At 40.9% G+C, this 23,758-nt stretch overlaps 1 protein-coding gene and 1 non-coding gene across 2 annotated transcripts; one reads left to right on the forward strand and one right to left on the reverse strand.

The window, feature by feature from the left end:
* The first annotated feature begins 21 nt into the window (after positions 1-21).
* On the forward strand, positions 22-19,699 carry LOC129856854 (pleckstrin homology domain-containing family M member 1-like). The gene is made up of 12 exons (XM_055924577.1): positions 22-312; positions 1,293-1,384; positions 7,084-7,331; positions 7,749-8,396; positions 8,724-9,144; positions 9,985-10,162; positions 11,516-12,484; positions 15,949-16,094; positions 16,354-16,547; positions 17,123-17,186; positions 17,349-17,506; positions 17,606-19,699. Exons 2-12 carry the CDS (start codon positions 1,331-1,333, stop codon positions 17,712-17,714), a joined length of 3,189 nt encoding a protein of 1,062 aa, XP_055780552.1. The 5' UTR covers positions 22-312; positions 1,293-1,330; the 3' UTR covers positions 17,715-19,699.
* A 2,004-nt stretch (positions 19,700-21,703) lies between these two features.
* On the reverse strand, positions 21,704-21,820 carry LOC129865595 (U5 spliceosomal RNA). Its single transcript, XR_008761399.1, has one exon. It is a non-coding gene; the product is annotated as a U5 spliceosomal RNA (small nuclear RNA).
* Between the last annotated feature and the right edge of the window lie 1,938 nt (positions 21,821-23,758).

Genomic DNA, 23,758 nt, shown 5'->3' on the forward strand with positions numbered 1-23,758 from the left:
AGGCTGCTGGGTGGAGGCTTATACCTAAATCCTGGTCCAATGGGATTCCGATCTCCTACTTTCTCGAACATCTCTGCCTGAAGCTGAGCTAAAGGTTGCAGACACATTCGATTGGACTTTTCTTCCTGTCTCCGATTCAGGAATGTACATGTGAAAGAAACGATTCTGTGAAATGGCATCATGCGATACAATGTTGCTGTCCAAGTAGGAGTCAAACAAGAACGACAAAGCAGCGGGAAAAAATCCTGTAATATCGCTTGTTTTGGATATCGCTAACTAGCTAGTTACGGACGTTGGCCCAACAATAACACGGTATGTATCTAGCTAGCTTGTTAGTAATGCAATGTTCCTTGTGTTTTTCTTTGTATTTCTTGTCATCTATACATGCATTTTTGTATTTATGTAACTATATTGTTTATTTAGCCTTCTATTAAGAGCATCTCTTTACGACAGTACCGGGGGTTTTCAATCAGCTGATTTGTAGACGTTAACATTGTTATTGGGAATTAGGGTTTAGGAATTATATATATGTTTTTAAAGGTATGTTGTTTTTGTCCACTAGATAGACACAGCCGTTAGATAAGTGTCATACAAATTGGGATAAAGGGATGGGCTCCAGTGATCAAGACAAAGCTTTTGACAAACACATGTTAATGCTCTCGTGAGCACTCACTGTACGTTCCATTCTTCCAGGAAGTTCTATTCCTCACTGGTATCATTTTTTCCTCTGTGGCAATTTGTCTTACTGTCAACAAAACCTCAGTAGACCCTGTGATTGATTTCTGAGCTGGTGTCAACACACCATAAATGTAGATGTAAGCTAAAACAGTCTTGTGATCTCTAAATTGTGTGACTCGGCAGGATGTGGAAATACTCTTTTAGTCAGTCTCTCTTCTGTCAATGAATGTCACTATCACTAGAATATTGTACTGACAGCCCTTGATGTGTTTGTTTACTTAAATTATGTCAAATGCCACCTAAATGGATAATAAAGGGGGCTGGCAATTTCAGAACTACAAGGAGCACATGTGCGCCTAAATTGAAAAATGTAGTCTCACACAAATACATTTAGGAGCACAAGGACAAATATTTGAGGTAATAAAGCTAGAATCGTACATTTTTCTAGACGCACTGGTGCTCCTAAAATATCATTTTAAGTACAGCAAAATATTTATATGCAAGTAAAATGGTCACACTGTAGAGCCCTGTAACAATGTGTTTTTCATGGGGTTGTTTGTTCAGCTTGTTGTTGTCAGCATAACCACCTGAGATATCTTATGTGTATGTCACAGCGTGTCATGTGGGAGTAACTCTCATCCCTGGAGGCGAGATGTTAGCCACACAGACCCCAGATACAGGGCCAGAGGCAAAAGACGTCAAGCAGGTAGGCTAAACCTTTTTTACTGTTAATGGCCCACCCAATCCCATAAACCACTTCCATGTGACTCTGAAAAGGTGATCAGATCTGTCTCACAGATACTGCTTTAGTGACACATCGACCCTGTCTATGCGTGAGCAATGTTAGTATTTTAACCTGTTTGGGCTGCAGGGGCAGTATTGAGTAGCCAGATAAAATGTGCCCATTTCAAACGGCCTCGTACTCAATTCTTGCTCGTTCAATATGCATATTATTATTACTATTGGATAGAAAACACTCTCTAGTTTCTAAAACCGTTTGAATTATATCTGTGAGTAAAACAGAACTAATTTGGCACAAACTTCCTGACCAGGAAGTGGAAAGTCTGAAATCGAGGCTCTGTTCTACTTCCTGCCTATAAATGGGCATGATACGTATTAGTATACATGCACTTCATAGACCTTCCCCTGGATGTCAAGAGGCGGTGAGAGAAGAAATTGAGTGTTTATCTTGGTCTGAAGTGGAATACAAGCTCTTTGTATGACGTGTCACCCATTTCCTGTTTTCTGGAGAGCGCGAGGAGGCACCTGGATTTGCCTTCTGTTTAGCTGCCGTTATGGACGACTAATATCTCCGGCTTTGATTTTATTTGATACATGTGACCATATCATCGTAAAGTATGTTTTTTCAATATTGTTTAATCAGATTATTGAAATTTTTTCGGGAGTTTTGCTGTGTTCCGTTCTCTGAGTTTGTTGACGATGGAGAGATTCGTGCCACTTGGCTAGTGTGCTTGCTAAATCGAGAGGGAAAGAGGCCGTTCTAAATCCAAACAACGATTGTTCCCGACAAAGGACCCCTTGTCCAACATTCTGATGAAAGATCAGCAAAAGTAAGAAACATTTTATGATGCTATTTCATATATCTGTCGTACATGTGAACTAGTCGTCGGCGCCCAGCTTTTGGGTACTCTAGCTATACCGAAGCTGGATGTTGTAATGAAGTTATTTTTAGAATTCTAACACGGCGATTTCATTAAGAACTAATGGATCTATCATTTCCTATACAACATGTATTTTTCTGTTATGTTTATGAATAGCTATTTGGTCAGAATATGTGTGTCAGAAAAAGTGTAAGAAAAATATCCGTACGTTGTGGAAAAAGTAGCTACGATAGCACAATGTATACCACTGATTTCAGCTCTAAATATGCACATTTTCGAACAAAACATAAGTGTATGTATAACCTGATGTTATAGAACTGTCATCTGATGAAGAATATCAAGGTTAGTCAAAAATTATATATCTTTTACTGGTTTGTTACGATCGCTAACCTTTGCTACTGGGAAATGGCTTGTGTTTCTGGCTATTGTGGTAAGCTAATATAACGCTATATTGTGTTTTCGCTGTAAAACACTTAATAAATCGGAAATATTGGCTGGAATCACAAGATGCCTGTCTTTCATTTGCTGTACACTATGTATTTTTCAGAAATGTTTTATGATGAGTAATTAGGTATTTGACATTGGTGTCTGTAATTATTATGGCTGCTTTCGGTGCAATTTCTGATTGTAGCTGCAATGTAAACTATGATTTATACCTGAAATATGCACATTTTTCGAACAAAACATAGATTTATTGTATAACATGTTATAAGACTGTCATCTGATGAAGTTGTTTGTTGGTTGGTTCTTGGTTAGTTAGGTTGGCTTTGTGCATGCTACATGTGCTGTGAAAAATGTCTGTCCTTTTTTTGTATTTGGTGGTGAGCTAACATAAATATACGTGCTGTTTTCGCTGTAAAACATTTTAAAAATCGGACATGTTGTCTGGATTCACAAGATATGTACCTTTCATTTGCTGTATTGGACTTGTTAATGTGTGAAAGTTAAATATTAAAAAATATATATATTTTGAATTTCGCGCCCTGCACTTGAGCTGGCTGTTGTCATAAGTGTACCGACGTCGGGCTTGCAGCCAGAAGAAGTTCAATAGGCCTAAGTGAATATTTATTGCTTACTGGGATGCCCTGATTTCCAGTTCTTACAGTCATTGAAGTCCAGGTTACTATGTCAAACACCTTAGCCTATATGACATGGCATAGTTATTCACGTTAGTGACCGTGTGGACAAGTAGCTGGGGTTGCGTTAAAATTCAAAACTTTGCATTTTCAAAATGCAGACCATCAAAAAATCTGTGTTTTAAACCAGTTCACCAGCGTTTTATATTGAAAGAAAACAGTGTTTTTTTGCTTCAATAGAGTCATCAGGTGTTTGCAACTATAGTTTTCCTTTGCAGAAAATACATTAGTGCAACTTATTCGACAGAAAATGGCTTCATTTTCATCAGATGACAATAGAAGTGCAACACTATTTGGCTAATAGTCACAAGTAAATGAGCTTACAATGAAAAAAGCAAGGTATTTTTGGCAAAAACAATGCATGGCCAGATCTTTAGAATGTTTATCATAGAAAAATGCAGCCAGCTACATTTCTTAATGTTTTGTTTGAAGTTAATCTTGCATTTTACTGGAGAAAAGTACAGGAGAAAAGTAGCGACGCATCAGTCAGAGCCCTGTCTGCTGATAGAATGCCCGTTCATGAATTTTCATCCAAGTGAAGTGCAACTGAAGCACAAAATTAGTCTGATGCACAGCAGAAATTACAATAAGAAGCATTTTAGATCTGCGTTCACTAAACGCAACAAGATATTTCTTATTCGTTTTTTATCCTTTTTTTGCGTGAAAAAACAGAATTCTGCTTTAATGCGGCCCCTGATGTAGTGGCGTTTTTATGTCACAGTTTGTGATTGCACTACTTTATAACAGACGGTTTAAACTAAGTGACTAAAATAAGTTTCAGATATTGATTTTATGTTTGTTTAAGTGGTGTAGGCTATCTTTGCTGTTCTAGTAATAGACTGCAAAACACACCATTATATGATGCAAAATGTCTCATACCGCCTTTGTTTCTGTATTTTTAAAGTTATACATCTTGAAAACTTGATTACTGACATGCAAAACTATTTGGGCCTATATCAATAATGGGCTATGAATCAAATACTGAAAGATAGTTTTTGGGTGGAGTTTTCCTTTAACTTCTTCGGGCTAGGGGGCAGTATTCGGAAGTTTGGATGAATGAGGTGCCCAAATAAACTGCCTGTTACTCAGGCCCAGAAGCTAGGATATTCATATAATTGGTAGTATTGGATAGAAAACACTCAAGTTTCCAAAACTGTTAAAATAATGTCTGTGAGTATAACAACTGATATTACAGGCGAAAACCCGAGGACAATCCATCTAGAATCTTTTTTTCTTCAGCTCACCACTGATTAGAATGGCTGGGAATGGGAATATAAAAGGAAGACCTCCCAGATTGCAGTTCCTAAGGCTTCCACTAGATGTCAACAGTCTTTAGAAAGAGTTTCAGGCTTGTTTTTGAAAAATGAGCTAGAATTTGAAGTTTTCCTAAATGGCTCCCATTTTGGCTGTAGTGTTTGTTGCGCGTTCCGGTGAGGGCGTGCACTTCGTTATTTATCTCCAGTAATGGTCTCCGGTATTCTCCGTCTTAAATTTTATTGTTTATTTACATATTAGGGTACCTGAGAATTGATTAGGAACGGTGTTTGATATGTTTGGAAGAAGTTTATTGGTAACTTATGGGATTCATTTGTATGCATTTTGAACGAGGGAAACCGGTGGATTACTGAGTCAAGCACGCCAATGAAACATACTTTTTTGGGATATAAAGAAGGACTTTATTGAACAAAAGGACCACTTGTTATGTAGCTTGGACCCTTGTGATTGAAGATCTTCATCTGGTTGCAAAGGTAAGTGATTTATTTTATTGGTATTTCTGACTTTCGTGATGCCTCTGCTTGGTTGGAAAATGTATGTAATGCTGTTGTGTGCGGGGCGCTGTCCTCAGATAATCGCATGGTGTGCTTTCGCCATAAAGCCTTTTTGAAATCTGACAAAGCGGCTCGATTAACAAGAAGTTAAGCTTTTAAATGATGTGTGACACTTGTATTCTCATGAATGTTTAATATTACGATTTCTGTCATTTGAATTTCGCGCTCTGCAATTTCACCGGATGTTGTCGAGATGGGACGCTAGCGTCCCAATTTAGAGGTCGACCGATTAATCGTAATAGCCGATTTAATTAGGGCCGATTTCAAGTTTTCATAACAATCGGAAATCGGTATTTTTGGGCGCCGATTTTAAATTTTATTTGTACACCTTTATTTAATCTTAATTTAACTAGGCAAGTCAGTTAAGAACACATTCTTATTTTCAATGACGGCCTAGGAACCTTCTGCCTTCAGGGGCAGAACGACAGATTTTTAACCTTTTCAGCTCGGGGGATCCAATCTTGCAACCTTACAGTTAACTAGTCCAAGTATATATTTTTAAACCTGCATATTTAGCTAAAAGAAATCCAGGTTAGCAGGCAATATCAACCAGGTGAAATTGTCATTTCTCTTGCGTTCATTTCACGCAGAGTCAGGGTATATGCAACAGTTTGCTCTTTGCGAACTAATTTGCCCGAATTTTACGTAATTATGACATAACTTTGAAGGTTGTGCAATGTAACAAGAACATTTAGACTCATGGATGCCACCCGTTAGATCAAATACGGAACGGAATAAACGTTTTTTTTTCGAGGTGATAGTTTCCGGATTAGTCAAAGGATAATGGTTTAGAGAGAAATAGTCGACGCGTTATAATTCCTGTAATAACTTGCGGCTGAACTTGAAAGGGGTTCCTTCGTTATTTTACCGTTCATGTCTTCCATAGAGAATGTCTTTATCTACTTCAAATAAGGTCTGTGTTTCGCGGAGGAGCAGACTGACAGGGGACCATGCAGATAAGCTCTGCTTTCTGCACTACAACCTAAAACTTCTTAACTGGGAATATTGAAGACCCATGAAAGCTGGTGGTTCGTTTTAACATATGTTCTCATGTTATTTGAGACTAAATTGATTTTATTTATGTATTATATTAAGTTAAAATAAGTGTTCATTGTTCATTCAGTATTGTTGCAATTGTATTATATATATATATATATATATATATATATATACTTTTTTTAAATAAATGTTTTATATCGTCCGATTAATCAGTATCGGCTTTTTTTGTCCTCCAATAATCGGTATCTGTATCGGCGTTGAAAAATCATAATCGGTCGACCTCTAGTCCCAATGATCTGTAATTAACTGAACTCTGTTGATGTTTGATTTATGTCAGATGTTGTGCAATGTAGTCTGTGGGATAAATATCATAGATAATCAATAATATGCTGTCATTGTCAAGTTTTACCGACAACGTCAATGAGGCAAAGGTTTGTTTTATTAATTCAAATTGTAGGCTAGTGTCCACTGTTCCTGTTTTCTGGGGGAAATAAAGATACAAATTGTTCCTATTTGTAGTCGGGTTGGTAGAACTTCTGCTCATGCAAGGTAAGTAGGTTATGGCATAAAATTGATTTTCTCTGGCCCTTTTGCCAGTGTCAGCTGACATCAGGCGACTAGTATGTGTGTCAGGGTGTTTCATATTCACATGGCTAATGACCCATCTCGAAGTGATGACACATCTTTTCTGCCATCATTTTGTTTCCAATATCTGGGGAAGTGCATTGTGAAATTGTGTCACTTCAAACAGTTGAAGACATTTGGAAATGTTTCAGCTGTTGGGCTATGTGATTTAACCCAATCTTACAATTTCTTTAGTGGATTAAGGAGAAGTTGGCGTGGTCACTCAAGGCGTTGCAGAAGCGCTACGTGACAACCGATGTCGTGGTGACCAGCGAGGATGGTGACGCCAACCTGCTGTGCTGCGCACTGGAGGCCATCTTTATCCATGGCATCAAGAGCAAATATGTTCGCTCCGAGGCCGGGGGACGCGGCAGGAAAGGGGGGTCCCGGGGACCCCTACCCCAACCTGAGTTCTGGAGCCTGCTCAAGACGGTCACTCACGGGTGGGTGGATGCCTGAAGCTGTACAATGATAATCCCACTTCCCCTATAGATGGCCCTACAGGCACCTCTCGTGCAGTGTCTCCACCCTCAATCACTTTAGTGTGCTAGAGAAGTTGAAGTTCAGATAATGGGATGTTTCTATCCTCTTATGTTGCAATAAGTGTGTATAACAAATCACAGAATGTTATTCAATTACAGTAGTAAAGCAGAATGCTATTTATTTACAGTAGTTAAGCAGAATGTTTATTTACAGTGGTTAAGCAGAATGCTATTTATTTACACAAGTTAAGCAGAATGACAATAGTAAAGGTTTCAGATCAGATGGTGTAGCTTGTTTCAATATGTGTAGTGTATACTGTACATGAAATAATTCTCTGTAATGATAAATTATGTAATGTCTCCTCCTGGTGCCCTCAGTGATGTGATCACGGAGCTGGAGAAGCTGAGCTTCGTGGGTACGGACACGGGTCGCTGCCGGGCCTGGCTGCGGCTGGCCCTCAACCACGGCCTGATGGAGTGCTACCTGGCCTCCCTCTTCCGCGAGGGCTCCAAACTGCAGGCCCACTACCAGCCCTCCGCCCTGCTTCTGGACCCTGAGGAGCGTGAGGTGCTGCTCAGTTACATCCAGGGCCTGGCCTCCCTCACCTTCAACCTCTCTTACAAATCGGCCGTGCTCAACGAGTGGACCACCACCCCTCTGGCTCTGGCTGGCCTCTGCCCTGCCGCCCAGGCTGAAGCGCTCGACCTCCCCTTTCTCACCAATCGCAAGGAATCCTGGGATACGGTGTCACAGTCGTCCGGCGGGTCGGATACGGTTGAAGTGCAGCGAGGGGGGCCAGGGGTACTGGGGAAGGGGATTGGGGGGGTCTCAGGGTTTAAGACCCCACTAAATTCATCCAATTTGAGCCTGGACACCACAGGGTCGTCTCAGCTCTCCTCCAGTCTGAGCTCTGACAGTCTGCTTCAAGGTCACGATCCCAAGAGCCCAGACAAGGAGACCTGGCCATGTGACCTGGAAATCTCCAACATGGAGAAGAATGGCAATGCCAAGAGGCCTCTCAAAGAGTAAGTAATGTGTGGGTGTTGTTAGTGTACCTGTGCTAATACATGAGGTCCTTGGCAGATCACCAAAGCAGTACAAGACATGGCCCCAAATAATTTCTGCATTTAGCAAATGCTTTTATCCAAAGAAACTTGAGCTCAATGCCTGTAGGCATACTCATGCAAGAATGAAACCCACCGCAATTATGATGATGCAAGCAACAGGATTCGACGAACAATGTTTGAAGAAATGTATTAAATATTTAAAGGAACTGTCTAACATGTTGTCCCTTGTTTCATTTGGTGATTTCTGACGACCTCTGACATCTCCTATTTTCTGTAACCATGCAGTGTTCTGGCAGACTTCAGGGAGAGTGCCCATTCCAGTCAGGACTCCATGCGCGAGGATTCGTACGTGTCCACCCCAGGCGCAGACCACCTCTCTGAGAACACTGCCTTCAGTGGCTCCGACAGCGAGACCCAGGGGCATGTCACACATCTCACTGGCCCCTGTAACCCTGCTTCACTGGGGTCAGACCAGGAGGAGCCTTCCACTAAGACCCACGTCCCCTCCAACGTGTACTCGCACATTGAAGGGCCCTCCAGTCTCAGTGACTGTGTAGAGAGCACATCGACAACTCCTCAACTGCCTGTCACTGAGACGCCACAGGAGAAAAAAACTGAATATTCTGCCTCGGAGCCTTCAGCCCACATGAACCTACACCGCACTACCAGCGTGCTCAGTCGGACGGTGTCTACAGACTCAGTCGCAGTAAATTTAATCTCTCTCTTATTCCCTCCCATCCCTCTGTCTTACTCACTCGTCATGTGATTTACCTTAAAGAGCGACTGCCTTTTAATAGCAACGAATCCCTTTGAAAATGGCCCATGTGGCATCGATATGAGTCAGAAACAGTTATTATCGTGTCAAAATTGACGACGAAGTGTAAGTATGATAATTTTGGTCATAAAGTCAGTCTAGCCTATAACGGAGTTTGTAGCATCCGTGCGTATAACAGGTAAGTTACCGTTTGGTTTTGATGATGTCCATTTGCCTTTAGCATGGGGTGAACAGCTGCGGTGATTGCTCTCTATCCAAAAGCATAGACAGTGAGAGAGACCTGCCCAGCAGCTCTGACTTTGTTTACATAAAACATGTTGCACATTTTGTTAACTTAAGAAGTACTGCACCAAACATCCTTTAGTTAGTTTTGTATAATTGTGCAACTAAAACATCTTCGACAAAAACATCTAAATTAATTATCGATTTCTTGAGTTGTCTTAGATTCATTCTGGGGATTTTAAGGAAGTAAAATAGGCTTCCACGTCTACCGTGTCTAATTTGTCTAATGAGTAACAGAAAAAACGTGCCAATCGGCGTGTTCAGTCGCTCCTAAGTTATTTGAGTTCTGCTTGACCTTTGCCCTAGATAATGATATAATGATATATTTTCCACTGTAGTCTAGGCTGCATTAGTATAATTGATATTGTGCAAAGCTTTGCTAAATAGTAAAGCATCTGTGGGCTTATATGGTTACAAGCTGAAACAATTATTTCCAGATTTGCTAAATTAGTAACCAATTACCACTAAGACCCATTTACCCTTTCTTAGCATTCCCACTCCTGGATCTCTGAGGATGACATCTATAAGCCACACCTTGAGGAAGTGGCTGACCCCGATGACTCTTTGCTAGGGTCTGGCCCAGCTTGTGTGAATGGATTTACCTCTCCCCCTCCAGAGCCCGAGACCCCCCAGTCTCCCCCCAGCGTGGTTCACCGCAGGCAGATAGGTAAGCTCCCAAAACCAGGGACACCAACTCTTCTAGTACACAGAACACCTTGTGATGCAGTCTGTTGTAACCACCATACGAATGGCCTTGGTCATGAGGTGACAGTATGCCAAAGGATTGTTCCTAGTTTTCAGCACATGTTGTTCTGGTCTTTGTCACACTTTAGTTCAAGGAAATGAAGACGAACCAAAGACTTGTTTGTTCAATGGCAGGGTTTGTGAGTCATTGGACAGTCCACAACTTCCATAATTTACACTTTGCTAAGCGTACTATTGCAACCTCGGCCAAAATATTCCCAGGAAGCTCCGTTCCTCATTCAGAAACCCTACACAATGATCTCAAACTGTGTTTTTTATATATAATAAAATTCAACACAGACAACCCCTTGCTAACCAGGAGACTGTTGAGTATGTTATGGTGGACTGTCATTACAATTCCTTCACAGGAACCTGGTACAAGTAAGTTTAATGTGGCTAGCTAGCCACTGAATGGCTCTGAATGCGCTGTCAGGTAGACAAAGCTACTACTAACCACTTTTGGAGCTAACTAGTTCCCGCAAGTCCTATCCTGATGTCAACAACAGATGATGTTGTAGTTCTATTCATAATATAGCTAACATACTGTACATTTCAAGAAAACAAGTTATATTAACTGGCTAGCTAGCAAGCGTTAGCAACGTTTGGTGGTCAATGAGACTGAGCTAGCAAACAATGTAACAAAAGTACAATTTCGGATTAGAAAAATACTCCCAACAGGCTCTACATTTCAGGTACCCCTGGTGCACTGTTATTCAGCCATGTAAACCATTTATCTTCTTTTTCATGAAAGCTCTCTGTTTTTCCATAGCTTTCAGTGGCTTTAATGCGTTTGAAACGTGAGCTTGTCCAATGTGTCCATTGGAGCACTGCGATTGGTTGCTCAAAATTATGGGGCGGGGCTTAGCAAAGGGTCAATTGTGAAACAAATATCTAGGCTCAAACCAGGAAGAACTTTTTAGTCCTACCAATAATGTTAATGAATTCTCTTACCTTTTTGGTATATGATCGTGCTTCCTCGTTTTTGCTGACAACTTCACAGAATTATTGGTACTTCCTCCTTATGGTATGTTTGAACCTCAGTGTTGAATATCATTTTTGCCCGGTGGTTTCATGTTCAGATAAAACCGGTTATACCGGTTTAGGGTCATTAAAAAGAAAGAAAAATTGGTGGCATGCAAATTTTTATCTGGACAGATAGACAGATTAGACCCACGCACTTTAGAGATCTGTTGTGCAGTTTTTCTATAGCATCCTTGTTGACTTAACTCATTCTTTCTCTCCCTCTTCTCTTTCATTCTTTCTCTCTGTCCTTCAGGCCTCTCCAACCCTTTCCGCGGACTGCTGAAGCTGGGCCACCTGGAGCGGCGGGGCACGGTGGGCATGTGGCGCGACTACTACTGCGAGCTCTCGCCCTTCGAATTCCGACTCTACCAGAATGCAGAGGAGCGTACCTGCTGCGACAATTGCTCCCTGCTGCGTTGCGAGGACGCCCGCGTCACCTCGGCCGAGGGCCGCTTCGACCTTTCCTTCCCCGGGAAAAGGCTCCTCATGCGGGCGGCCAACCGCGATGAGGCCGAGGACTGGGTGGACCGCATCGCTGAAGCCGTCAACAAGTGCCGCCCGCTTAACCTCATCGATGACCAGTGGGAGGTGCTGCAGCTCTCTGACAGCAGTGTAACCCCGGATGAATTCCCAAAATCTTCCCCTTCATCCGCCTCCTCCGTACCCACCAGTCCCGAGCGAGGGGGGACTGTGGTTGAGCAGGAGCAACAGCTGGAGCTGGACTGGACGCGTCCCACAGACCCAGAGTCAGACGCCATTAAGGAAGCGGTGCTGTACTTCTGCCAGGACTCCGAGGCACGCAACTGGACTCCTCTCGTCTTCTCCCTCTCCTTAGAGACTCTCAAGGGCTTCCGGATGCAAGACGGGCAGAAGGTGCTGCGCTTCTCCCACCCAATCGAGGGCATCCGGGACGTGGTCCCAGACGTTTCTCTGGGTGGACCAGCCTTCTTTAGGGTCGTAACGGCCAGGGATACGCTCAAGCTGAGGGCCAAGAGCTCTGAGGAGGCACGTGTCTGGAGGGGCCTCATCAGGGGAGCCCTGGACTCCTACCTGGAGAGTGGAGAAGACTGGGAGCCTGAGAGCCCCGGGGTGGCACATGGGGCGGGAGGGAACATCCACAGACTGGTGCAGCATAGACTGAAGGGGGACGGGGTGCTGCTGGCCCATCTATGCACAGTGCCCACAGAGAAGGGGCTGGACCTTCAGGGCTTCAAGTGTGCAGGTAGCTCTAAATCTCATCAACCTTAGGATTGATACAGGCAATACCACAGTAACAGTGGCACTGATGCTCAGATTTTTCATTTTAAAATCTAAGTCAAGCAAAAACAAAGGATTGCAAACAATGCAAATGCAAAGTTTGGTAACAGGATGCCGGCACAAACTGTCATTCTGTTACCAAACTTGCATCTGCACTGTTTTTCAAGTGTTTTTTGTAAAATTTTCAGTGGAAATTGCTAAAAGTGGACCTTGTCCATAGAGTTGTATGGTTTGTTTAACTTTGCAATCATAATTATTTTTTAAAGTGACAAATCTTAGTCTGTGTCAATCTGTTACCGTGGAATTGTCCTTAACCAGGCAACACTTTAGTTTCCATTAAGTTACCCTTACCATGCCGTTAATGGGAGAGACCGTGTATGTACAGTTGAAGTCGGAAGTTTACATACACTTAGGTTGGAGTCATCAAAACTCGTTTTTCAACCACTCCACAAATTTCTTGTTAACAAACTATAGTTTTGGCAAGTCGGTTAGGACATCTACTTTGTGCATGACACAAGTAATTTTTCCAACAATTGTTTACAGACAGATTATTTCACTTATAATTCACTGTATCACAATTCCAGTGGGTCAGAAGTTTACATACACTAAGTTGATTGTGCCTAACTTCTTATGGCTGAGATCCCGTTAACGGGATCGATATGACAACAGCCAGTGAAAGTGCAGGGCGCCAAATTCAAACAACAGAAATCTCATAATTAAAATTCCTCAAACATACAAGTATTGTACAACATTTTAAAGATAAACTTGTTGTAAATCCAGCCGCATAGTCCGATTTCAAAAGGGCTTTACGACGAAAGCACACCAAACGATTATGTTAGGTCAGTACCTAGTCACAGAAAAACACAGCCATTTTTCCAGCCAAAGAGAGGAGTCACAAAAAGCAGAAATAGAGATAAAATTAATCACTAACCTTTTGATGATCTTCATCAAATGACACTCATAGGACTTCATGTTACACAATACATGTATGTTTTCTTCGATAAAGTTCATATTTATATCCAAAAATCTTAGTTTACATTGGCGCGTTATGTTCAGTAATGTTTTGCCTCCAAAACATCCGGTGATTTTGCAGAGAGCCACATAAAATTAACAGAAATACTCATAATAAACATAGATGAAAGATATACATGGAACTTTAGATAAACTTCTCCTTAATGCAACCGCTGTGTCAGATTTCAGAAACACTTTACGGAAAAAACGCACCATGCTATAATCTGAGTTCAGAGCCCAAACAAGCCATAACAGATATCCGCCATGTTGTGGAGTCAACAGAAGTCAGAAATAGTATTATCAATATTCACTTACCTTTGATGATCTTCATCAGAATGCACTCCCAGGAATCCCAGTTCCACAATACATGTTTGTTTTGTTCGATAACGTCCATAATTTATGTCCAAATACCTTCCTTTGTTTGCGTGTTTAGTTCCAAAATCCAAATTGATGACGAGCAGGTCAGACAAAGTCAAAAAATTCCATTACAGTTCGTAGAAACATGTCAAACAATGCATAGAATCAATCTTTAGGATGTTTTTAACATAAATCTTCAATAATGTTTCAACCGGAGAATTCCTTTGTCTTCAGAAATGCAATGGAACGCAGGTCGCTCTCACTGGAGCGCGAGTGGTCAGCTCATGCCAGACACCTGACTCAAAGAGCTCTCCTTCCCTCATTCTTCACAGTAGAAGCATCAAACAAGGTTCTAAAGACTGTTGACATCAAGTGGAAGCATTAGGAAGTGCAATATGACCTCAAAGACACTGTATATTAGATAGGCAAACCTACAAACCTCAGATTTCCCACTTCCTGGTTGGGTTTTTGCCTGCCATATGAGTTCTGTTATACTCACAGACATCATTCAAACAGTGTTAGAAACTTCAGAGTGTTTTCTATCCAAATCTACTAATAATATGCATATCTTAGCTTCTGGGACTGAGTAGCAGGCAGTTTACTCTGGGCACCTTATTCATCCAAGCTACTCAATACTGCCCCCAGCCATGAGAAGTTAAACAGCTTGGAAAATTCCAGAAAATGATGTCATGGCTTTAGAAGCTTCTGATAGGCTAATTGACATCATTTGAGTCAATTGGAGGTGTACCCTTGGATGATTTCAAGGCCTACCCTCAAACTCAGTGCCTCTTTGCTTAATATCATGGGAAAAAATTTAAAAATCAGCTAAGACCTCAGAAAAGAAATACTGCACCTCCACAAGTCTGGTTCATCCTTGGGAGCAATTTCCAAACGCCTGAAGGTACCACGTTCATCTGTACAAACAATGGTACGCAAGTATAAACACCATGGGACCACACAGCCGTCATACTGCTCAGGAAGGAAACGCGTTCTGTCTCCTAGAGATGAACGTACTTTGGTGCGAAAAGTGCAAATCAATCCCAGAATGACAGCAAAGGATCTTGTGAAGATGCTGGAGGAAACAGGTACAAAAGCATCTATATCCACAGTCAAACGAGTCTAATAGCGACATAACCTGAAAGGTGGTTCAGCAATGAAGAAGCCACTGCTCCAAAACCGCCATAAAAAAGCCAGACTACGGTTTGCAGCTGCACATGGGGACAAGGATCGTACTTTTTGTAGAAATTTCCTCTGGTCTGATGAAACAAAAATAGAACTGTTTGGCCATAATGACCACCATTATGTTTGGAGGAAAAAGGAGGAGGCTTGCAAGCCGAAGAACACCAACCCAACCGTGAAGCACGGGGGTGGCAGCATCATGTTGTAGGGGTGCTTTGCTGCAGGAGGGACTGGTGTACTTCACAAAATAGATGGCATCATGAGGAGGAAAATTGTGGTTATATTGAAGCAACATTTCAAGGCATCAGTCAGGAAGTTAAAGCTTGGTCGCAAATGGGTCTTTCAAATGGACAATGACCCCAAGCATACTTCCAAAGTTGTGGCAAAATGGCTTAAGGACAACAAAGTCAAGGTATTGGAGTGGCCATCACAAAGCCCTGACTCCAATCCTATAGAAAATGTGTGGGCAGAACTGAAATAAACGTGTGCGAGCAAGGAGGCCTACAAACCTGACTCAGTTACACCAGCTTTGTCAGGAGGAAGGGGCCAAAATTCACCCAACTTATTGTGGGAAGCTTGTGGAAGGCTACCCGAAACGTTTGACCCAAGTTAAACAATTTAAAGGCAATACTACCAAATACTAATTGAGTGTATGTAAACTTCGGACCCTTCTGGAATGTGATGAAAGAAATAAAAGCTGAAATAAATAATTATCTCTATCATTCTGACATTTCACATTCTTAAAATAAAGTGGTGATCCTAACTGACCTTAAACAGGGATCAAATGTCAGGAATTGTAAAAAACTGAGTTTTTAAATGTATTTGGCTTAGGTGTATGTACAGTTCCGACTTCAACTGTATTAACTCCTCTCTTATCTGCAGGTTGTCCAAAGGTGATGGGCGTTTCCCGAGGGAAAGCCAGACTGTGTGAGTTCTCAGGGCAGTACTACTGCGACGCTTGTCACCAGGGCGACACCATCGTCATACCCTCCCGCATGGTGCACAACTGGGACCTCACACCTCGGGAGGTGAGTCTCAAGGGTCTATGGACCACACACACACACACATACTATTTGTGCCAAAGTATATCCATGGTCAATAAAAAAATAATTTTGCCCAACATAATCATAATGGAAACATACCGTAACTTCCTCCTTGCATAACTTTTTTTCTTTTACCTTTGACATTGAACCACAATGTCAACCAGTAGTGTTGTCCTTAATATTATTTGTGTTTGTTGTTAAGATGCTCTTGTTTGCATCCTTTGCCCTGGTTGTGTAAATGTAGGTCTCCAGGCGTGCACTTAAGCTGCTGGCTCAGATTGAACATGAGCCCCTGCTGAACCTTGACCTTTTGAACTCTGACCTGTGGGAGCATGCCGAGGCCATGGCCCAGGCACAGAGCCTCAGACAGAGGCTGCGTCTCCTAGGAGACTACCTTCTCATCTGCCGCAGCGGAGCATGCAAGAACATCCAGACCAGGTGTGATGCACTTTTGTATGTTTGTATTTTTTGTTTAAAGCTGCAATATGTCACTTTTTGGATGACCTGACCAAATACACATAGATATGTATGCTATAGAACTGTCATTCTCATTGAAAGCAAGTCTAAGAAGTGGTAGATCTGTTCTATGTGCGCTATTTATATGATACCCTTAAGTTGCGTTTTTGCGTCTTTTACTTTCGGTTTTGAATACCAGCTGAAAATAAAATAGTTTGGGATATGGAAAATATATTTCACAGCGGTTTAGATGGTACAATGATTCTCTAAACTATGCCTGCTTGTTTTGTCACAAACTGAAATTAAGCAAACTATTTGAATTTTAGCAACCAGGAAATGGCCGGAGCGATTTCTGCATAGTGCATCTTTAAGTATTGCAAAATGAAAGTTTATCAAAGTGAGCTGGTTAACATATTGATCCTGCTTCCTGAGAACTCGGGTCATCTAGGTCATTCTTCAGGTTATCTGGACTTGGGCCAAACGGCAATAGATTAATGATTTCCACATACCAGTAAACCTTTATTGTTTAACTATTGTGTTGTTATTTTTCTCTCAAGACTGGGTCCAAGGACATACTTATTAGAATCAAGCCATCTCTACAGTGTCATGGACTTACGACAGGTATCAATACAGTCATTACTTAATTATCCCTGTTAGTCAATTCACTTTTAAATGAAATAATGCACATTATTTACCTGTAAAACTACACCACCAGAAACCAAGTAGATGTTGGTAAAAAGTTTGAATTAGCTTTTTCTCTCGTGTGTGTCTGTGTGTGTTTAGATAGCGGAGGGAATGTATGTGGCCTACCTGAACACTTTGATCCAGTTTGCCTCCAACCACGTCCACCACTGTGACCTTTGTACCCAGAGGGGCTTCATCTGCCAGATCTGTCACGCCAGTGACATCATCTTCCCCTTCCAGTTCGACACTACCACCAGGTAGGGCCCTGGCCATTTATCACTTCAATACACTGAAATTGGATCACTCACTGACCCCCCCCCCCCCCCTCACATACTCTCCCTCTGTCTCCCACACAGGTGTAAAGAGTGTAAGGCCGTGTTTCACGCAACCTGCAAGGCCAAGTCGCCTTCCTGTCCACGATGCCTGCGTCTTCAGAGGTACCTCGAGAGAGATCTGCAGGACTAACCGGCAACCCTGCAGGAATGCTCTTTGTGACCCAGTGGGCTTCCCATAGCTGCAGAGACCTATGAAATAACAAACGATAAGAACAGACATTGACATCCTGCTTCTAGTTTCTTTTTTTCTACATGAACTAACCTCAAGTGCAATTAGGAAGTGTGACTGGACCGACCACAGACCAAACGTGATCAACCGAACTGGATGGTGGTAGAGCCAGGAGCTATTCGTCAACTTGCACTAACATAGAGAGGTTTCTGCTATTGACATGATTGACAAGGTGAAGCAAGCTGATATGTTCTGTAGCTCTACGTCTTGAGTGTCCAAGCCAAGGAATCATAGGAACAATATAATCCAGTAAAGGATGATGCCAAGAATCTCCTTGATGGAATTTCTATGACATTTATACATTGACGTTGTCAGTGTTTGGGGGCTTGTGGTGTTTTGTTACCTAGTTATTTCATGTTTACAGGAAATGCTCGCTGTAAATTTGTACAGAACTTTCTGGGAAGCTCAAAGGAGCAAGTCACTCATAAAATAAATATTAAACTGCTTCCAGTTCCACAAGACGAGATACATATATACACCTGCACTTGAAAACGTTCTCAAACTTAGATCGTGCCTTCATTTTGATTTTTAACTTTTACACTCAAAAACGTAATGTTACATTGATTGTAGAATTGTGCATCATCCAACATCACTGAAGTTGTGACACAAACAGAACATTAAGAAACGGGCGATTTTAGGTACTGTAGGGTCAAAGCGTAGATTGTCATTATTGAATGTTAGTTGCCAAATGTCAACATTTGTGAGTACTTGAATCTTGATACAAATCCATTAATTCAGAATGGGAATTTCTTAATTAATGCCTTGATGTTATCACCATCTGATATGTTCTGACCACATAAAGAAACATTATTCTGCCCAAGTTATAATAGCTAGTCATTAATTAGATGCATTGGGTTAGGATTTATTCTCCACTTTACCCTGAAACCCTTTTGCTGCAAAATATCAGTTCCAGGCTAACATTGAAAAGAAGCTTATAGTCTTGAGAAATTTGTTCCCCACCCATTGTGGTATCCTACCAGTATGATAAGCCATACGAAATAACAGAATGTTAATTAGCATAACAAAAAATGCTATGTTTCAGCAAAACCAAAAAGCAGCTTTGTAGAGTGACTGTTGGTTCGTTAATGTTCTTGCTTCGTATCTGAACTTCTCAATGTTTCAGGATATTCTAAATAATTTTTCATACTTGCACCTTAACACATTGGTATGACTGTTTATCCTGTAGTTATTTTTATTCAATAGTTTCAGCCAGTTATCCTCCCAGAGAAATCATGATTCTTTCAAAGGGTATATGGCCTTTATAATTATTTAATGTATAATTTTGTGTGGGAATGCTTTTACCATTCAACCATTGTGAGAAGATGTCATTATTTTAAATGTTAACTGAAGGAAACGGATGGCTTTCCTGATATCTGATGCCGAGATCATGTAAGACGATGTGTAAAGCAGAATTACATACTGAAAGCAGAGTCCTGGAATTATGTTACACTATGCCACACTGGGCTCCAATGGTTACTCACGAGGTGCCAGAATATCATTACATCTCTTTTTCTCCATGTGTTTATGACATATCAAGGTTTAATTAGTATTTAGACTGACATGTACACATTCACAGCTAAAAGCTGAATTGCAGTATACAGACAAAGAAGAAAGAAAAAAGTTGAAGCAAAAAATAGGGCATGAAGTCTCTAGTCTTGACAGCTTCCGATGGGGACTGTTCTTGGTGTTAAGGTCTCTATTTGTGTGGTCATTTTATAAATGCTAATTATTATATTATGATCAACATAAGAATAAAGACTATCTAGTTATCGTTCGCTTTGTAGTTCCATTGCATCATTCACATTTTCCAAAATAGTTTGTGTAGAAAGTGTGTACTATTGTACTACCAGTGGTGTAAAGTACTTAAGTAAAAATACTTCAAAGTACTACTTAAGTCATTTTTTGAGTGTCTGTATTTTACTATTTTACTTCACTACATTCCTAAAGAAAATTATGTACTTTTTACTCCATACATTTTCCCTGACACCCAAAAGTATTAGCTACAGTTGAAGTCGGAAGTTTACATGCACCTTAGCCAAATTCATTTAAACTCAGGTTTTCACAATTCCTGACATTTAATCCAAGTAAAAATTCCCTGTCTTAGGTCAGTTAGAATCACCGCTTTATTTTAAGAATGTGAAATGTCAGAATAATAGAATGATTTATTTGAGCTTTTATTTCTTTCATCACATTCCCAGTGTTTCAGAAGTTTACATACACTCAATTAATATTTGGTAGCATTGCCTTTAAATTGTTTTACTTGGGTCAAACGTTTTGGGTCACCTTCCACAAGCTTCCCACAATAAATTGGGTGAATTTTGGCCCATTCCTCCTGACAGAGCTGGTGTAACTGAGTCAGGTTTGTTGGCCTCCTTGCTCGCACATGTTTTTGTTCAGTTCTGCCCACAAATTTTCTACAGGATTGAGGCCTTTCAAATACATCCACAGGTACACCTCCAATTGACTCTAATGATGTCAATTAGCCTATCAGAAGCTTCTAAAGCCATGACATTTTCTGGAATTTTCCAAGCTGTTAAAAGGCACAGTCAATTTAGTGTATGTAAACTTCTGACCCACTGAAATTATGATACAGTGAATTATAGGTGAAATAATCTGTCTGTAAACAATTGTTTGAAAAATTACTTGTGTCATGCACAAAGTAGGTGACCTAACCGACTTGCCAAAACTATAGTTTGTTAACAAGAAATTTGTGGAGTGGTTGAAAAACGAGTTAATGACTCCAACCTAATTGTATGTAAACTTCCGACTGTACGTGATGAATGCTTAGCAGGACAGGAAAATGGTCCAAATCATGCACTTATCAAGAGGACACCTGGTCATCCATACTGCCTCTGATCTGGCAGACTCACTAAACAAATGCATCGTTTGTAAATCACGTCGGAGTGTTAGAGTGTATACTCCTGGCTATCCGTAAATTTTAAAAACAAGAAAATGTGCTGTCTGCTTTGCTTAATATAAGGAATTTGAAATGACTTCTACTTTTACTTTTGATACTTAAGTGTATTTTAGCAATTATATTTACTTTTGATACTTATTAAGTACATTTAGAACCAAATACTTTTAGACTTTTATTCAATTAGTATTTTACTGGGTGACTTTAACTTTCTATTAAGCTATCTATGCATTTACTCAAGTATGACAATTGGGTACTTTTCCATCACTGTATTATTTTAGAATTTTCATTGCTTTCATCAGATTGAAGTAGTGTCCAGCAAAGTATACTGCATCAAAAAAAGCCTACAATGCCTCATCAACATACAGTTCTAAACCGACCGTGTCGCACTCCAGTCCAACAGGTGGCGATAAAGTCGTGCACCCCCAATAACATCAAGGCGAGTGTATGTCATTTCCGTTTTTTCTGTTTCGTACACTCGGTGTATATTGTGTAATTTATTGATAATATAAACATGTTGATATTAAATCAATCAATCACTATTTCACTTGTAATACACAATAAGTAGGCCTACTCTAGATGAGATGTAGAAAAGTGATAGCATCTGAAAACAATTATAGTAGTAATATAGTAATGGTGCAGAAGGTAATACGTGCATTAAACCCACAACTAACTGGTAAATGTACCACCTAGCCTCGTGTTCACCTGGTTTCTCTTTTTAATTTGTAATTTATTTCACCTTTATTTAACCAGGTAGGCTAGTTGAGAACAAGTTCTCATTTACAACTGCGACCTGGCCAAGATAAAGCAAAGCAGTTCGACACAAACAACACAGAGTAACACGTGGAATTAACAAACATACAATCAATATAGTCTATATACTGTGTGTGCAAATGCTTACTGGTGTATTGTTTACATTAAGATATTCAATATACCCAACAGAATACTACTGCAATTTAATTTCAAAATCAAAGTAAGCCCCGTAGTAAAGCAAGGTGTCAAAAAAAGTTATTGATACTCGTATTGTTCCTCTCCACGGAACACATTAGTAAAAGGCGAAAGATTCACGCGACTTGAAGAGAAAAAAAAGCGTACGCCTAACATTGGGACGGGATTCAAGGATTTCCCTTTTCCTATTGCGGTAATACTATACGAATCTCGCTGCCCAGAAACAAATTTCGTGCCATGTTCAATGTGTACAGTCATAACTATGTAATGCATAACATTAGGATAGTAAAAAATATATTCCTGTTTTAATATATTACAGTGGAAAACAAAATGATTTTACACGACGTGCATGATGGGTAACTACAAACGCATGCGCAGTTGGATTTTCACTTGCTTAACGGCAGGTGGCACTCTTGTGCTGATTTCACCGTGCGTTTGAGGCTGTCAGGTTCTGAAATCAACCACGTATCATTGAAACCCAGCTTTAGTTCCAAAGAGAAAAAATATAATGTAAAATTAAATAAACAACAACTGGGTCATTTTATCTTAGGTAAAGTCGAAGTGTCCCCACCAAGATCTTAGAATGTTTATGTTAGAATGTTTACCATGATAACTTTTAATGACAGAGATTATGGAGGATAGGCAACCGAAATGAATTTATTTCTCTACCTGTCTGATCATGATTCCGTGCAGCACATATTTACACTGAACAAAAATATAAATGCAACATTCAAAAATGTCAAAGATTTTACTGAGTTACAATTCATATAAGTAAATCAGTCACGTGAAATTAATTAATTAGGCCTTAATCTATGGATTTCACATGACTGGGAATACACATATGCATCTGCTGGTCACAGATACACCACATGGACAAAAGTATGTGGACACCTGCTCGTCAAACATCTCATTCCAAAATCATGGGCATTAATATGGAGTTGGTCCCCTCGTTGCTGCTATAACAGTCTCCACTCTTCTGTGAAGGCTTTTCACTATATGTTGGAACATTTCTGCCAGGATTTGACTCCATTCTGCGACAAGAGTGAGGTCCGGCATTGATGTTGAGCAATTAGGCCTTGCTCGCAGTTGGAGTTCCAATTCATCCCAAAGGTGTTCGATGGGGTTGAGATCAGGGTTCTGTGCAGGCCAATCAAGTTCTTCCAAACCGATCTCAACAAACCATTTCTGTATGGACCTCATTTTGTGCACGGGCATTGTCATGATGAAATAGGAAAGGGGCCTTCCCCAAACTGTTTCCACAAAACTGGAAGCACAGAATCGTCTAAAATGTCATTGTATGCTGTGGCGTTAAGATTTCCCTTCACTGAAACATGAAAAACAGCCCCAGATCATTATTCCTCCTCCATCAAACTTTACAGTTGGCTCTATGCATATGCTCTTCAGCACTCGGCGATCCCGTTCTGTGAGCTAGCGTGGCCTACCACTTCACGGCTGAGCCGTACTTGCTCCGAGACGTTTACACTTCACAATAACAGCACTTACAGTTGACCGTGTCAGTGTTAAGAACCTGAACACGCTGTCGTACACGTCAATCCAGAGCATCCCAAACATGCTCAATGGGTGACATGTCTGGTGACTCTGTAGGCCATGGAAGAACTGGGAAAAAATATTTCTTCCAGTTATTGTGTACAGATCCTTGCGTTATGTGGCCTTGTACTATCATGCTGAAACATGAGGTGATGGCAGAAAATTAATGGCACGACAATGGGCCTCAGGATCTCGTCACGGTATCGCTGTGCATTTAAAATTACCATTGATAAAATGCAATTGTTTTCGCTGTTTGTAGCTTATGCCTGCCCATACCATAACCCCACCGCCACCATGGGGCACTTTGTTGACATCAGCAAATCTCTCACCCACACAACGCCATACACGCCGTCTTCCCATTCAGTTGAAACCTGGATTCATCCGAGAAGAGCATACTTCTCCAGCGTTCCAGTGAACATCGAAGGGGGGCAGTCGGTTACACCGCCTAACTGCAGTCAGGTCAAGACCCTGGTGAAGACGACGAGCACGCAGATGAGCTTCTCTGAGAACATTTCTGCCGTTCCGATTGTGAAAA

This window comes from Salvelinus fontinalis, chromosome 1 (genome assembly GCF_029448725.1).
Source record: "Salvelinus fontinalis isolate EN_2023a chromosome 1, ASM2944872v1, whole genome shotgun sequence".
Taxonomy (NCBI): domain Eukaryota; kingdom Metazoa; phylum Chordata; class Actinopteri; order Salmoniformes; family Salmonidae; genus Salvelinus; species Salvelinus fontinalis.